General features: G+C 37.5%; 1 protein-coding gene across 3 annotated transcripts in view; it reads left to right on the plus strand.

Annotated features, from left to right (window-relative positions):
• The window catches only part of pde4ba (phosphodiesterase 4B, cAMP-specific a), a 171,362-nt gene that overhangs the window by 27,350 nt on the left and 125,765 nt on the right, over nucleotides 1–18,247 (plus strand). For all 3 annotated transcript variants that reach the window (XM_083566847.1, XM_083566848.1, XM_083566846.1), the window contains exon 2: nucleotides 5,768–5,848. In XM_083566847.1, the coding sequence (XP_083422973.1) occupies nucleotides 5,807–5,848 (42 nt within the window). In that variant the 5' untranslated portion in view covers nucleotides 5,768–5,806. The remainder of the gene's footprint in view (nucleotides 1–5,767; nucleotides 5,849–18,247) is intronic.

Here is an 18,247-nt window from a genome sequence, read left to right on the forward strand (position 1 = left end):
CAAGCCTTGTGTTTAAACAGGGGCTGTTTATCACTGATTCAGTGATCGAGGCAAGTGCTGGCTTTTACCGGAGACATGCATTTTACCATTCTTGGCAGTTTCTTGGGCATGTGGAAACTGGAAAGTGGGATGCCCTTTTAAGTGCTTTGAGTTTTTTTTATTGCAGGAGCTTCATGAATAAAATCATGCAGATACAGGTTGAAGAGCTTTAATTCATGTTCACAGTATAGTGCTGGTTCCAGACAGGCTAGTTTTGGTATTTTTATTTCACAAAAACTGCAGATTATTATGCACAATGGACTTTAGATTTTTACAGAAATTGTACTAATAACAAAGAAACAATAAAAGGCATGTAGCCAGCGGCTGTTCACTTGCTGGTGTGCATTCTGAGATGCTTTTCTGTTCACTTTGTTTGTGAAAAGTGCTTATTGGTTCTTGCTTATTCTAAAGACAGTACATAATATAATTTGATCATATTACGAAGTTTCAAAGAATCTGAAGAAATCTCTGAACAAGTGACAAAGGCAAAAATCAGTATCAGATGTCTGTGATCTCTGGGCCCTCAGGCGGCACTGCATTAAAAGCAGGCATTCTGTAATGGAAATCACAGCAAAAAAAAAAAAAAAAAAATACTCAACAGAGTTGTAGGCTGACTTATCTTAAGTTTCTAATCTAGCATACCAGTGTAGATTTATTCATTGCTAGAGACTCAAAGCACTTTTGTACGTCGCTCTGTACAAGGGCATCTGCTAAATGCCACAAATGTAAATGTGAATGCATGGGTGCAGAAACACCTCCAGAAATCATTCTCTGTTTACACAGTTCGCCGTGCCAGAGGAGAGGGACATATTAGTGCTTATTTCAAAAGCTTGTATTTCTGATGGTATTGGGGTACATTAATGTCTATGGAATGGGCAGCTTGCACATTTGGAAATACACCATCTATGCTGAAAGCTATATACAGTTTTTAAAGGAGCATATACTTCCATCAAAATGAATTTCTTTTTTGTTTTGAAGCCTTTTTATATTTGAGCAAAACAATGCAAAATTGCATACTACACCTGTTACAACAGCATGGCTTTGTAGTTAAAGAGTCAGAGTGCTGTACTGGCTTGACTACAGTCCAGACCACAAGTAGTACCACAAGTTCTCTATAACACAAATTGGACAACATGAACCTTCCAAATCTCCAGCAACTGTGTCCTCAGTTCTCTGACATATGACTTGTTAAAACAACTTTTTTGAGACGAGTTGCAGCCATCAAATTCCAAATAACATATTTTTTGCTTAAAATTGTATATTTTCTTAGTTTAAACATTTGATATGTATGTATACAGTATCACACTAAAGTGATAAAGAAGTTAGAATTCGGTGTTTTGAGTACTTTCTCTCATACTGACCACTGCATGTTCAACATTGCACCTCATGGCAAAGTACTCTGAGGATTTGAGAACTAAGATGATTGGTCTTTACAAAGATGGTCTGGGCTATAAGATGATCAGTAATATCCTGAAACTGATTTACAGTACACTGGCTAGACTCATACAGACGTTTTTCAAGTCGGGTTCCACAGGCCTTGGAAGGGTCACTCGAAGAAGTAGAATCTTCATGCTGTGTGTTTGGTGCAGTAGCTGGCTTCAAAAAACAGATGCATGAGTGCTGCCAGCGTTGCTTTAGATGTTGCAGAAGCGGAAGGTCCGCTTGTCAGTGCTAAGTCAGTTTGCATAGTCGTTGTCCCTGATGGAAGCCTGTTCTGAAGCTGGCTCGCAAGAAAGCCTGTCCAAGAGCATGAATTACTGGAACCATGTCCTGTGGTCTAAAGAGACTAAGATAAACATGTTTGGCTTAGACGGTGTCCAGCATGTGTGGTGATGCCCTGGTGAAGAGTACCAAACAATTGTGCCTTGCCTACAGCCAAACATGGTGGTGGAAGCATCATGGTCTGGGGCTGCATAAATGCTGCTTGTACTGGGGAGCTGCGGTTCATTGAGGGAAACATGGATTCCAACATGTACTGTGGCTTGCTGAAGGTCAATGTGATTGACTAGCCAAGTATGTCGCCAGACCTGAATCCTATTAAGCAATTGCATTTTCAAGTGGAAGGTGGAGAAGCACCATGTGTCGAACATCCAGCAGCTCCATGATGTCATTATGGAGGAGTGGAAGAGGATCGTAACAACAACCTGTGCAACTTCAGGAGGATTAAGGCAGTGGTAGATATCAATGGTGCTCACACAAAATATTGACATTTTGGACACAGTTTTGATATTTTCACTTATGGTGTACTCACATTTGTTGCCAGTTATTTAGACAATAACGACTGTATTTTAAGTTATTTTTAGAGGACAGTAAATCTGTACTGCTTTACAAGCTGCACATTGACTACTTTATAATATATTACATTTTAATTTCTTCTTCTTTTTCTTCTTTCGGCTGCTCCCATTAGGGGTTGCGACAGCGGATTATCCATCTCCATACTACTCTGTCCTCTACATTTACATTTCAAACCAATTACCTGCATGTCTTTCCTCACCACATACATAAACCTTCTCCTTTGTATTCCTCTTTTCCTTTTTTCTGGTGACTCCATCCTCGGCATTCTCCTACCGATATACCCCATGTCCCTTCTCCGCACATGTCCAAACCATCACAATCTGGCTTCTCTCACTTTGTCCCCAAAACGTCTTACATGCCCTGTCTCTTTAATAAACTAATTTCTAATCCTGCCCATCCTCCTTACCAATTAAAATCTCAGCATCTTCAGCTTCTTTTACTTAATGCCACTGTCTCTAAACCATACATCATCGCAGGTCTCACCACAGTCCTATAAACTTTCCCTTTCACTCTTGCAGATACTCTTCTATCACAAATCACTCCTGCCACTCTTCTCCACCCACTCCACCCTGCCTGCACTCTTTTCTTCACTTCTTTAACACACTCTCCATTACTTTGCACTGTTGACCCCAGGTACCTTAAATCCTCCACCTTCTTTACCTCCCTGCAACCGCACCACTCCACTGCCCTCCCTCTCATTCACACACATGTACTCTGTCTTACTCCCACTGACTTTCATTCCCCTTCTCTCCAGCGTGTACCTCCACCTCTCCAGGCTTATCTCAACCTGCTCCCTACTCTCACCACAAATCACAATATCATCCGCAAACATCATAATCCATGGAGACTCCTGTCCGACCTCGTCCGTCAACCTGTCCATTACCACTGCAAACAGGAAAGGGCTCAGAGCCGATCCATGATGCAATCCAACCTTCACCTTGAACCAGTCTGTCGTTTCTACTGCACACTTCACTGCTGTCACACTGTCCTCATACATGTCATGCACCACCCTCACATACTTCTCTGAAACACCTGAATTCCTTATACAATACCACCACTCTTCTCTTGGCCCCCTGTCATACGCGTTCTCTAAATCCTCAAACACACAATGCAACTCTTTCTGACCTTCTCTATACTTCACTACATCAACATTCTCAAGGAAAATAATGTGCCTTTGGTGCTCTTACTTAGAATAAAACCATACTGTTGCTCACAGATGGTCACCTCTTCTCTCAGCCTGGCTTCCACTACTCTTTCCCATAACCTCATGGTGTGTCTGATCAACTTTATTCCCCTGTAGTTACTGCAGGTCTGCACATCTCTCCTATTCTTAAAAACAGGTACCAGCACACTCCTTCTCCATCCCTCAGGCATCCTCTCACCTTCCAAAATTTTGGAAAACAATCTTGTTTAAAACTCCACTGCCATCTCTCCTAAACATCTCCATGCTTCTACTGATATGTCATCTGGGCCAACCGCCTTTCCACTCTTCATCCTTTTAATAGCTGCTCTTACTTCTTCCTTACTAATCCCTACATCTTCTTACCACACTCTCCTCACTAGTCAACACATTTCAATCTCCATCCTTTATTGCTCTAACTTGCAGCACATCCTTCCCAGCTCGGTACTTCTGCCTTGGTATAAATCCTTTTCTCTTTCCTCAGTGTCCAACTTCATATGCAGCTCCTCATAAGCCTCTTCCTTGACTTTTGCCACATCTTCTTGTACTCCTGCCTTCTTTTCTCATTTCTTTTGACGATCCCAATTCTGTTTCGCCAACCTCTTTCTCCTTATGCCCTCCTGCTCTCCCTCATTTCACCAACACGTCTCGTTGTCTTTCTTTCTCTTTCCAGAAGTCACACCAAGCACCCTTCTAGCTGTCTCCCTTATTACTTCTGCAGTAGTTGCCTAATCATCCAGCACTTCTTCACCACCACCGAGCCTCTGTCTAACCTCTTTCCTGAATCTCGCACTACAGTCTTCCTCCTTCAGTTTCCACCATATTATTATTTTTTCAATCCTCACTTCCTCCTCTTCTTTTTCATCTCCAGAACCATCCTACAGACCAGCAAAATTTCCTACCATCTGCCCTTCCACACTCCTTTCCCTCAGACCATAGCTTTTAATTGCCTCATACCAGGCCATTAAAGTCTGCCCCAATCACCAATCTTTCATTCCAAGGTACACCATCTACCACTTCATCTAACTCACTCCAAAATTTTCCTTTTCCTCTTTCTTAAACCCACTTGTGGAGCATAGGCACTGATGGCATTCATCATCACCCCTTCAACTTCCAGCTTCATGTTCATCAGAAACTCTCTTCACCTCCACTATACTCTTACTGTACTCTTCCTTCAGGATCACCCCTATCTGTAATATGTGATGAAGTTATGACTCTAAAGCAAATTTACACTGGTGTATGAGGAATAAAACGCTTGCTGGTTTAAGTAAAGTCAAGTTTATTTCTATAGCACTTTTCCAACAGACATTGTCAGTAAAGTAAAGGTGACAGTAAAGGTGAATGGTGTAAATTTATCTCTGATGAGCAGCCGTGGCGACTGTGGCAATGAAAAACTCCCTTAGATGTTATGAGGAAGAAACCTTGAGAGGAACCCATCCTTATTTGGGTGACATCAAGACTGTGATTATAGTCTTTAAACAATACAGAACACTGAAGAGTGAACTAACATGATCACTGGAGTGTATCCATATATCTTTAGGTAATCACCTTTAGGTAATACCTAGCATGTCTTGATTTCTTACTGCCATAAAACTTTCCATTTTCATTCTTATTATGTATTCACTGCACTTGTATAGTTCTGTGGCAAGTTTTAATGAATGATAACTTTCAGCATCATAGTGAAGTAGCCAGATGGTCTTTTCTTTGGGTAGCATCTATAATTTATTGGATAAGAACAGCTTGTAGAGCAGGTCAGAGCCATCACAGGCTTTGTTCCTATTGATTGTTTCACTCAGGCAGAGGCACAAAAATAAGATGTTGAATAATAAGCAGTGTGTTGTTTGACCACTGTGGAACTGCGACCATTAGTCCCATATTGTTTTCAAGCGCACGCCAAAAAACGTATGCATAAAAGGAGATAATGTGATGCACAATGAACAAAAATAAATAAATAAGATGGTAATGTATAAGAGCTTGATTTGCTCGTGCATGGACATTACCACAAAGCTCGATCTGAGCATCACTTGCTAAAGAAATTAAGCCTATTCAGAGTGTCGTTATTGTTATAATCTGAGTTATGCAAGGCCCTGTTAATTTTACGCAACAGAGTGGCTCAGCTCAGATTGGATAGATTCGAATGATTATAACTGCTGGGAGCAAAATGATTGCTGAAGCTGCCTGACAGACAACACAATTTCCTGGCCTTAGACAGCTTGTTAACTTGATGCGGTGTCGATTTTTCTTTTTTCCCAGGTGTGTCGGTGTAGCTTGCAGAGGAAGACTCCACATAAGATGAGGAAGAGCAGAAGTGTGCTCAACGTGTCGCCTTGTGAGGTGAGTTACACATGTTTTATCAAAAGAACAAAGTAATCCCAAAGATATAGAGAGAAAAGCGATGTGACTAGAAGAAGTGACACGTCCTCAGATTTGTATCATTCCTGATAAGACGAAGCGGATAAAGAGAATATATACTAAGAAAGAATGGCATTTTCCTCGTACACTTCCTTAATCATTTTCATGTCTTTATCACATTTCCAATCTGAGTCTGCAGTAAGACTTTATTATTGTACAGTGGAATCTGAAATAAAAGAAATCTGGTGACAATCTGGCAATAATTACAATAAATTATCTGACCTTTGTGAACGTTTACAGAATTATTTATAAACGGTGAACATGAACTATTCATGAACAAACTGAGAACTTCATTATTACCAATATTGTGCACATTGGGATTAAGACCTCATTCATAACTACAGGCTTGGAAACCTCACTAGGGAACACTAGGGAATTTTTTTCCACACGTTTATTGGAAACGCAGTTTCTCAGTCGCAGTTCTTGAACGTGAGCTTTTTCTTGCACAATATCAGCTCAAGTGAGGATTGTTATTAAATCCTGCACCACTGCCTAACCGTTTGATGTAACATCAATATATCATGCTGAAATTCATGTTTTGAGACATTAATACATAAATATGACATTTATTAGTTGTATAGAAAAAAAAATTGTGTGCTTATTGTGAGAAAGAAATAATTTTATTGAAGCAATTGAATGCTTGGTCAACTTATCATTCTAACAATGGAAGAGTTTTCTTTACAGGAGAACATGTTGAAATAATTTTATTATTCAGTAACCTATTAGTCCAAATCCCCTGTAACCTCCATCAGCATACTGGCTGGAGCTACACAGCCCATGTCTAAATATGAGGAGAATTTACTATAAAAAACATTTACAAAACTGAAATTAACTCCAAATATAGCCCAAGGATAGTAAAAGCAGTGTGTGTGTGTGTGTGTGTGTGTGTGTGTGTGTGTGTGTGTGTGTGTGTGTGTGTGTGTGTGTGTGTGTTAATAAGAAACATGCAGCCTGTAGTCATGACCTTTCCTCCATGAACAAAAACCTTATATTAAGCACTCGATCTTTGTACAAAATATAACAGTGACTTCCTCACCCTGTTCTCTGTTCCGTAATCTCACCCAGAATAGGACAAAAAGTAAGGAGAAGAAGGATATTAAAAGCTCTATTAGCAAACGTGTTATGTTACGAAGTTCCCATTCTCCAATGTTTCTCTGATTACATCTATCTGAAGGATTTGCCATTAAGGGCCTGTCAGTAGCAAGTCATGGCAAAACCATGGTAATGCACCGTCCCTCCTAAAATTTTTTTTTTCTCAAGTGCACATTCACACTTTTAACACCTTAAGAAATACATTTATTTAAAAGGTTTTTCCTGTAGGCAAGCGCATCAAATGCACTGAAAAACTTCCACTGCCCTGACAGATATTAAACGTTAAATTTATATTTGTATTTATCATTTATCATGGCAGACGCTTTTATCCAGTATGCACACATTCTCACTGTAATCTCACCGTGCACCACACTCATAATCTCACGTTTGACGTTGTTCTTGATTCAGGTTATGGTTACTTGTTTAATAGTCTATTAATTTAGTGTTTAATTTGTGTTTGTTCTGTATGTTAGCACTTTAAATAAAAAATATCTGCACTTGCATCCAGTTTTGCCTCCCATTAGGAGTCGCCACAGCGGATCATCCTTATTCATGATACGCATGTTTGATTTGGCACATGTTTTTACGCCGGATGCCCTTCTTAACGCAACCCTCCCCATTTATTCGGGATAAACAACCTAATTAGCGATTTACTGTACAGTATATGAATGCTAGCATAAAATGACAATTTCACCAGCATGAAAGTATAGTGTTTATTATGAAAGGAGTAAACTGATCAAAGAACTTGACTTCATCAAAGTGTAAGGCATGCAGCCATTGTTTTAGTTCCCACAGACTGAAAGCTGAGGTTGGATCATCTCAGTTGTCTCAGATCATCTGAGGTTGGATCATCGCTCTCAGTTCCTCATTGAATAAGCCACCATGTCTGCTAGTCTGATTCACTTCTTTAAATCATGTCCTACAGCTGTGTGCCCTGTTTTATTAAAGCACTTTATCACTGGAATCACCTTGTGAATTTGTTCCTTTCCACACCGAACAGCTGTGACCACATTCTTCGTGAAGTCAATGTGTACTTCCTTTGTCAATTAAAACCGAAAGCGGGAGACGCTCATTCGTCCTGTTTTGAAGTGTGTGTTGGTGGAATTAAAAACGACATGAAATAAAGTGTTAATTTTTTATGTTATTATTCGTGGTTTCTTTGTGGAGAAACTGCTTCAACATGTGCTCAGTCAGTATCATTTCTCTGTTTTCTTGTCTTGTCTTCTCTATTTCTCCTCTTGGCCACTTGTATTTGACAAAGGTCTTTTGGACAGCCCAAATAGCTACAACACCTACTCTAAAGTTAAAACCAAATTGTGTCATTTTGTGTGGATTGTGTTTTTTGTGTGACACACAAATGATCCATTCCAGTGTCTGTGCAAACAGTGCATCCAAGCTTGTCAGTAGTTTAAGACACTGTAATGTGCTTTAATGTGCTGTAATTGTACTGTAATGGCAGATACACCAGCCTATGTATTATTCATTTGCTTTTGCTGTTCAGCAAGGGGTGTAATGCTGTGGACTAAAGGTATGGAATTGTTGTGGTCTGATCTCAGGTTCTTCCAGTTCCTTATTAAGTAATGAGTTCAGCCTGAATTTTATTGAATAGCACAAAAAAGAGTCCAGCTACAGAATGATCAAAGTTGTTGCATTGATTGGATGGGACTGATGTGGTTTTAGCTTCAAGGAGAAAAGTCTCCGTGAGCGGTTTTAGTTTGATGACTAAAATAAGGTCGCGGTTTTAGGTGTGTGTGTGTTCTGGCAGCGAGGTGAGTCGAGCCGAGCGCAGAGTTCTCTAATGACCAACTTCCTTTAGAAAGTCACCTCTGTGCTCACAGGCAAGGGGAGACCTGGTCACGTCTAATGGATTATTCAGCTATTTCTCCAAATTACTCTCTCTTTCTGTTGGTTCATGTGGGGATACAGCGCTGTAACAGTGACACAGCCTGATCAGAGCGGGTGTACCTCATGTTGTGAACAGAAGGGAATGCCATGAAAAATCTAACCTCACGCAGTGCGAGTTCACAACCAAGACCTGCTGCATCTGATTTAAAAGCATCAAATATACGGAGCACATTTGAAGCATATTACAGCACTGTGTTTAAATAAAAGCCTTTTTGACGTATCTAACTGTGATAATCTGCCGTTGCAAAGTTTATTGCATTTGAAACAGTTACAAAACGTGTAAAACAAGGTCATGAATTTTGATATGTTTTTGTTTGTTCATTTAATTGCCCTCGAAGGTAGTTGGAAGTGAAGCAAATTAATGATTGCTTAGCTCCCTGAACATTTTACTCTTTCCCAGAAACAATGTTCTCTTGGCTAGCAAGCGTAAGGCAACAATGGTGAAGTATCGTGATCGTTATTAATACAGATTTAAGGAAATTAACAAGGACATCACCACATTAACTTTGTGTTTCTGACAAAATATTCATCATCAAAACTTTGAAATTGTATTTACATCTGATGTTTTTTACATTTTCTGTGTACTTTTCTCAATTGTCACCTGTCACCCATCAGCTCCCAAACAGTCAGAGGGAAAGCTAATGCATGCTTCCTCCAAAACACAAACCAACCACATCTTTTTTTTAAATCCACCTCATGTTACAGCACAGGGCAGTGTAACACACTAAGCGAATACTCTCTTTCATATTTACAAGCTCTCAAATCCCTATGATGAGCAATTGTCATTATGATTGACAGGAGTGGCACTACAAATTGGCACGAAGAAGGCATTAACAAAATCGCTTCATTCACTTCTGACCAGTGGTGGACATAGTACACAAAACATGGACTTGTGTTCAAATAAAGATACACAAGTAAAAGTGCTCCCTTTATACTTTCACTTGAGTAAAAATACAAAAGTATTTGCCTTCAAATGTACTTAAGAATCCAAAGTACTGTGATTTATTATGACTGTAATCTTCCTATTATAATTTTTGTCAAGACACTTTGCTTAATCACCTCAGTTTATGTGAAAAGACTCTAATTTTAGTCTCAGCACATTAATCTATTGATAGAATGATATTAATGAGTTGAATATTGATTGATATCTATTAAAATGATCATGAGCCCAAAACCTTCTTTTCAACTAAAAAAGAAAAAACAAAATAATCAGGAGTCAGGAGTCATTTATTCCTCTCAAAATGTTCTGCTTGCTGTTGAACTGACACTGAACTGTATGTCCGGACTAAGTGGATACCATAAAGCTGTAATCAAAACAAGTTTAGAACAGAGTGCACGCTCTACCCTGATTAGTGGATTTCTGCGTGGTTGACCAGTTAAGTTTTTATCCTCTCGATTGATTTTGCAAAATGTAGTTGTGTAAAAATTAAAATATTTGACGTTGAAATGTAGTGAACTTAAAGTAAAAATCTCCCTAAATGGACATATAAACAAAAAAGCTACTTAAGAACAGTAGCAAATTGCTTTTACATTATTACTGTCCACCACTGCTCCAGAATATAGATGGTTGTGTGTAAAGTACACACATCTTTCACTTAAGTAGAAGTACAGATACTCATGTTTAAAAAAGACTCTGGTAAAAGTTAAAGTCCTGACTACTACACTTTTCCACTCAAGTTAAAGTAAAGAAGTTTGGGCTCTGACATGTACTTTAATAAAATTAGCCATTACTGCTACCTGTTTTAGTGTCACGCTGGTAACTGAGCCTCACGTCATATTAATATATTAATACAAAACAAATGTAAGATTTTGCTACCTAATGAATGTATTCAGGTTGAACAACCACCATATAAAACACAGAGAAGAGAAAAGATGATCAGGTGATCAGGAAAGTCTCTGTTCTCAGTCTTGTTTACATCACTGATTCCCTCTGTCTCATTCACGTTAACCAGACTGTACTTCTTGTTGCCTTCTGACTTGCTCATTGTTAGCTTTGTAAACTAATCTACGTCTGTGGTGTGTAAGATCCAGTCATACACCAGTGGTATATATATATATATATATAAAAAAAAAAGCTTCACAATGACAGGAAATTGGTTGATGGACTTATAAAAGGAGCACAATGAAAAGAAAAAGAATTAACATTTCACCTAATAGATTAAAACTAAAGTAATGAGCCTGTTTTGAAAATGTAAAAAGGAGGAGGTACAGAAATTCATGTAAAAAATTTAACAAGTGAAAATAAAGTGAATAGTGCAGTAAAGTACCGTTACCAGACAAATCGACTTAAGTACAGTAACGAAGTATTTGTACATCATTACTTCCCACCGCTTACACCACATGCTGCATCCATATATAATATTTAATCATATTATACTGTTAACATGCTGTTTTGCACGTCTTGACTGCTGCTACTGCTGTTTTTGCACAATATTGTGTTTATGTTTACAAAAACACTCTTGTTTATAGTCCTCTTTTGCACATTACTGTATAATAATATTATACAGTAGGTTTACTAGTCAGCGCTATTTTGCGTTTCAAGTATCCGTCCCACACTGTCTTGTGGTGTCTGTTTGCACTGTTTTATGTCTGCACTGTTTGCACTCGGTTGCACACGATGCACTTTATGTGGCAAGAAGTAATTACTCCTTAACTCTGTGTTCTGTTATGTAGCTTTATGTTGTGTGATGTTGCTCTATGTTGTTTAATGTGCACTGTTCATTGTGTACTGTGCAGCTATATATGGTAAAAATTATAAAAGTTTCTTGACTTGTCTAAACCCAAGCTATTTCTTGATTTCTTCTGATGCTCTGCCATCCGTGGATACTAATTGAACCTGCCTATTAAATAAACATTAAACATTGTTCCAGATCAGCTGAAGTGTGAAGTGCAGCAGGTGGTTGCCTTGCATTTACAATCTCCAGCAACAATTTAACAACTCACTGAAATAAAAAAATTAATAAAAAAGAAAAAGAAAAACAAGTCATTAATCTCAATGTGTCATAAATGTAACAGACCAGCGATGGGATTTATTATATTGTTGCTCTTGTAGTAAACATATGAAAGGAATGATTGCTGCTGGAAAATGCCTTCATAAGTAAAGTTAAAATAATAAAAAAAATATATACAGTATATAGTCGACTGAGATTTTTCAACAAATGTAAAGAAAAGATGTCTGTCTTGCAAATTCAATCTGGTGCAAGTCTGTTTCCATGGTGTGAAGGAATTGCAGATGGGGCATGAAAAATGAGAAGGAAAAAGTAAAGACATTTTTAGCCCTGGCAATCTTTACACATTTCGCACAGAAGCTCTGCACTTTAACAACAGAAGGCAAAAAATATGCCGAAAAAGCAGCCATCTTTTTTCTCCCCTAATAAAAACAACAGATGAGCAAATTAACATTTGAATTTGAAATGACTGACAGTCACGCTGGTGTTTTGAGCTCTTTTTCTGCTTGAAAGATGAGCTGATACAGCGCCTTCAATTTCTCTAGCAGTAAATAGTTCATTAATGTGATTAGTTAACAGAACAAAAAAACCATTAATGTGTTCGACATAAGTCATTTTAAATGTATCATCATTCAACTACATTTAATCGAGATGCCAAAGAAATAATCTGGTCAAAAAACATTTGTCTTAAGAGATAAAAGGCTTAAAAAAAAATACTTTACAAATAATTTGTCATTTTCTTGCAAAAGTCAGAAAGAATTGTTTTGATAATGATTATTTTGTTTATCTTAATTATATACATTAAGGATCCCTGGTGGTCTAGTGGTTAGGATGCAGTGCTCTCACCGCAGCGGCCCGGGTTCGATCCCTGGTCAGGAAACCAACCCCAGCCACTCTTAGTGCCGGTCCCAAGCCCGGATAAATGGAAAGGGGTTGCGTTTGGAAGGGCATCCAGCGTAAAAACATGTGCCAAATCAAACATGCGGATGATCCAAAATGGGACCCCTAAATGGGAGAAGCTGAAAGAAAGTTTTTTTATTATTATTATTATATACATTAATAGACAATTAAATATATTCTGTTATTAATAGAGATAGTAGGAAGTTGCAACTGGGAAGTGTGGCTCATGGGGAAAAAAAGGTTTGAATATGTCTATGTAATGAGTAAGCCTGAGGTAACAGACCCTGGAACAACACACAGAAAAAACGCTTCTCAAACAAGAACCTATTTGATTTTGGGTGACACAAGACAGATAATTTTTAATATGAAATTCACAACGTGTAATTTTATTTTGTAAAACATTTACACACTGTAACCATATGTACACTGTATGTTGAAAGCATGCACAATATGAGCATATTGTAAATAAGAGTCCTGAGATGAATCTAGGCCAGTCGTTGAGAACAGCAGTAGGTCTTGGAAGTCTGGTAATAATTCTACCATTTCATGTTGTATATTACAAATGTATTAGGGTCCAAAATCTAAATGGAATATTCTAAGCACCATTCACACACACTTGAGTACAGTATATTGCTAAAGGGGGTCGACCGATTGATCGGCCGGTCGATTAATCGGGACGGTTTTTGGCAAACGCATCCGACACGCCAAACCGTGCGTGTGTATTCGGCATCCAAACAGTGAAACCGGAAGCGCTACAACTGTAAATATCTAACGCAAGCAGCATTTACACCTTCCACAATCCTTATTAACAGATCCGTGTAACTTTTTTCAATCATGTCTGCTAATTTGCAAAAACGAGAACAAGAATGACAACAAGTGTGTTTAATTTTTTTTCTTGCCGACGAGCTCTGCTGCGGAGTCGACACGCAGAAATGACAAAAAGGAAAAAAGCTGACGCTGTCTGACAAGAGTCAACGGTGCGGAAAAACTATAGCTGACCGACACGCAAAAATAAATGTTTAATTTAAGTATTTTCTGTATTACATCTTTTTAATTAAGTATTAGATTTTATGAGATGAAAAGGGGTGGGGAGAAAATCCGCCCCAAAAAGATTCATATATCGGCCATTGGCTGCTCTGATTTCAAAATTTCGGCGTCAGCCACAGAAAAACTCATATCGGTCGACCTCTGTATCTTACACACTCTGTTATCTTACTGAGTGAGTGTACTCGTGGGATACATTTGTGGTTTTTGGAGTGAACTGTACAAACTGTAAAATTTTGAAAGCTCTTTTGAGCTCATGCGCATGAGTCATATAATCATGTCTATTGAAGCTTTTTTTTTATATGGTTCTACCGCTTGTTTAGGTGTTTTTAGTACAAGAGAACATCATTTGATCTGGCTTGGCATTATATTATACTTATACAATGAAGCCTAGAAATAAATATCAAATCTTGGCCCATAATCTATCTGTCATTACAAGGATATTTTGTTAAATTTGTGTTGGAGTTGTGATGTTGCTGTTGACTCCAGTGTAGATGTGCAAAGAGGGGATGTGTAGGAGGGTGTATTCATGATTGAAGCATCTCTCCAGCGTCTAGCTGTGCTGCAGGACTGTGTGTTGTGCACCAGGATTTTTCTTTCTGTTCATGAGCATTCATGTTTCTCAGGCACCTTTTGATACATTGTTCCATGCAAGCTGCTGCTCGTTTCTTTGTCTTCTCTGCGAGTTCACACATTATCATTTGAGTTCCCCTGTACATTTTCCACAGCAGTCGTGCGTGTTGAAAACGATTAGCATTTTGCGCATTCTTGTTTTTGTCAAACAGACAGAAAATCTGACCCACGCCTTTTAGATATACAGTGTGTGAAAGGCTGAGAAGAGTCGTGATAAGCGCTAATCATTGCTTTATGAATGATAAGCATGAGTGCTTAAATAACAGGTGTTTGAGTACAGTACGTTTGGATTATTATATTGCAGCATTGTGGACATATCTTAAATAGCAATTTGGATATTTGTTGAAGTCCAGTACAAGCAACTGCTTTACAAAAATGTATTAGTATTTAATATAATAATAAATATATATAACTTTTTCACAGATTTTTTTTTAGTCCACTAGTTTTCGGGAGCAAACCTGACAAGATTTCTCAGATGACATTTAAGTCTAATACATACATGTTTGCATGTCTATTTCGGAAGATGAGTTAAACCTGACATGGATTTTTTTTAATGTGGGTATATATCAAAATCTAAATCATGACAAATTTAAATTAATATTCTTTACATCACACAGTATGCAGCGTGTTTCTTTTGTTCTAACATTATCTCACTCCTACGCTCACCCTTAATTTGTTGCCACTTCTGCCAGTCATGGTGTACCTCTGGTACACCAAAAGGGGCATGCTGACATTTTATATACCTGACTGTAGTGTACGATGTATGCATACAAATTTACAGCCAATTCCCTGTCGACAACCTTGGCACAGCACTGAGTGTAAATTACTAACACAGAACTGCCAGCAGCTCAGTAACATCAGATTTTATAGTTGTTGATTTTTTTTCATATCTGGATTTATTTATCGTGTATTTTTTTCCTATTAATAGAGATTTTTAATGATAGGATTGCAGATACAGACACAAATATAAAAACCCAAACCTGTGCATTGAGCAGAGATCATGTAACATGACATAATCCTGATAGACAGTACATTATCATTGCAAGGTCTTGATAATTATAATCACTGCTAAAAATAGTTTGACAGATAATGAGCTAAGCCTCCTGCATTCTTAACAACTCATACTGAAAACTAGATATTTCTATACTTTATTGTAAAGCCAACCTACTATTTAACCACATGCCATGATTAACACTTTATTTGAAATGCTAGAACTAGAAAGCTCACAAATATTTACATTCTTTACCTTTAAAGCTAGCCTATTGCCAACTATTAGCTAAGCTGACTGGATTCCTGAGAGGATAATAAAAAGATTCGCTAGTTAGCTCATATATGAACATTTCTAAATGCTTTAAAACATTTATATTCATAAATATTTTTTAATCTTAAGCTCAAAAATTGCTAACCTGACAATATTTCTGTCAGAATTTCTTTTCTTTGTGGATTGTGATAACATTCACTGCTAAATTTAGCCTACGAGTCAATATAAGCTAACCTGACACGATTTCTGTGAAGATTTTTTTTTTTTAATTAAATGTTAATTATAAAACAACTGTCTAACAATCAAACCTAACAGGACATTTTAGAAAACCCACTCTTTGTGAATTAAAACACACATTATTCACCAGACTATTCTCATATACCTTCACACAGCAGTTGGCTTGAAATAGACTGCATTTTAAGTGTTTCTGTGCCTGTACAATAAAGGCCATATATTTAAATGGCAGACTAGGACAACTTCTCTAAAGTTTATTTTTGGGATAACTATGAATTCAGCTTTTTTTTTTCTTTTGCAGTGAGAAACATTTCTGTTTAAAGAATAGGATTGTTTGACAGTTCATTTTGAATGTAGGTAGAATGTTCTTTACAGATCTACACATCACATAGTCCAACATCCTCAGAGTTTACAAGAAATCACACCTGTGGTTTAATTTAGCAAATTGACCGAGCATGTGCTCCAGTTCATAGCTTGCATTGGTTAAGAAAACCTTGTTGTTGTTTTTTTTATCTGCTATTTTAAAACTTACTTTTCAGGTGATTTTTTTATTTTATTTTATTTTTATTTATTTTTTATTACTTGGAAAGTGCTTTTCAGGGGTTCCCTGGTGGTCTAGTGGTCAGGATGTGGCGCTCTCACCGCTGCGGCCCGGGTTTGATCCCCGGTCCGGGAACCCACCCCAGCCACTTTCAGTGCCGGTCCCAAGCCCGGATAAATGGGAAGGGGTTGCGTTAGGAAGGGCATCCAGTGTATAAACGTGACAAATCAAACATGCGGATGATCCGCTGTGGCGACCCCTGATGGGAGAAGCCGAAAGAAAGTTTATTACTTGGAAAGTGCTTTGAGATAATTAACAATTAAAGGAACTATATAAAATAAAGATTATATTAATATTATAAACATCAGCGGTCTTGTTTTTTTTTTTCTAACAGTAGAGCAAACATTACCATTACGTGCCAATATAAAGGTTGTATTATTTGGCATTCAGATTGTTTACTGTACCTGAAAAAGTGTGCAAGGTTTTTTTTTTGGGGTTGTGTAAATAAGGATTAATTGACGATGAGACATTATTAGTACTGTTAATATTGTGACTATGGTGCAATCATTGGGTGTGTTTAATTTCTTTGATAAGTAAATGGACCAAAGTAAATTTTCTGCTTATGCACGGTTCTCACACCTCAACATATTGTTGTTAGACATTTGTCAGGTATTTTAGAACTAGTAAAAGAGGCTTTAGACAGTGATGTGTGTGTGTGTGTGTGTGTGTGTGTGTGTGTGTGTGTGTGTGTGTGTGTGTGTGTGTGTGTGTGTGTGTGTGTGTGTGTGTGTGTGTGCGGCGAGAGCATGTGTAGGTAAGAGAGGGAGAGAGAACACAGTAATGAGGTAATTATTGTAATGAGGCAGTAAACAAGTAGACTCTTTCTTTCTTTCTTTCTTTCTTTCTTTCTTTCTTTCTTTCTTTCTTTCTTTCTTTCTTTCTTTCTTTCTTTCTTTTCTTCCTTTTTTATTATTGTATTTTATGTAATAATAAACCAGAAAAGCCTGTTACAAGTGTCAGTATTTATTTAATTTATTTATTAATTTTGTGTATTTTCTGCAGTAATAATATAAAAAAAAAAAAAACATGACAAGTAGACCTCAACAATTATGATTTTCTTTGTTCCATTATTATATTAATAGCATAAAATGAGCAAACACATTACTTAATAAGGAACTGTAATGTGGTCAGGACCTGCCTTGACAACTAAGTGGGCATTAAACATACTGTAAGGATGTAGGCAAAGAATAGATGTCACATTTACATTTACATTTGCGGCATTTAGCAGACGACCTTATCCAGAGTTTTTATTTTATTATTATTTTTATTCTAGACTGAATTACAAAACGTTTTTCTATTAAGTTGCATTGGCAGATTTTCACCATATCATTGTGATGTGTGCAGATGTTTTATTTAATCAATGAACTCATTGCCTGTTACAATTGCAGAAGCATGCAGGAAGGGAAGAGATTTCTACCCAAAATTATTCCCAATTGCTGTTGCTCTTAAATGAAGTTCCAACTTAGAGAGGTCTTTTTTGAGTGTGAGATTTTGAAAGTACCCTTTCATCTTTAGTAACAGGTTTTTTCCCCCATTAAATTCATCACACTTGTCTTCAGGTTAAAGGTGCAAAAATGTGGGCCGGAATGTTTTTTTTTTTTTTTTTTACTAATGGCACTAGTTAAATATGCCAAAGATTGAAGATGTAGGTGTTCTTTAGTTCTGTCAACCAGATTTTCCTGTGTTTTATAATTCAGTCTGTG

Source organism: Silurus aristotelis, assembly GCF_946808225.1.
Source record: "Silurus aristotelis genome assembly, chromosome: 2".
Classification (NCBI taxonomy): Eukaryota; Metazoa; Chordata; class Actinopteri; order Siluriformes; family Siluridae; genus Silurus; species Silurus aristotelis.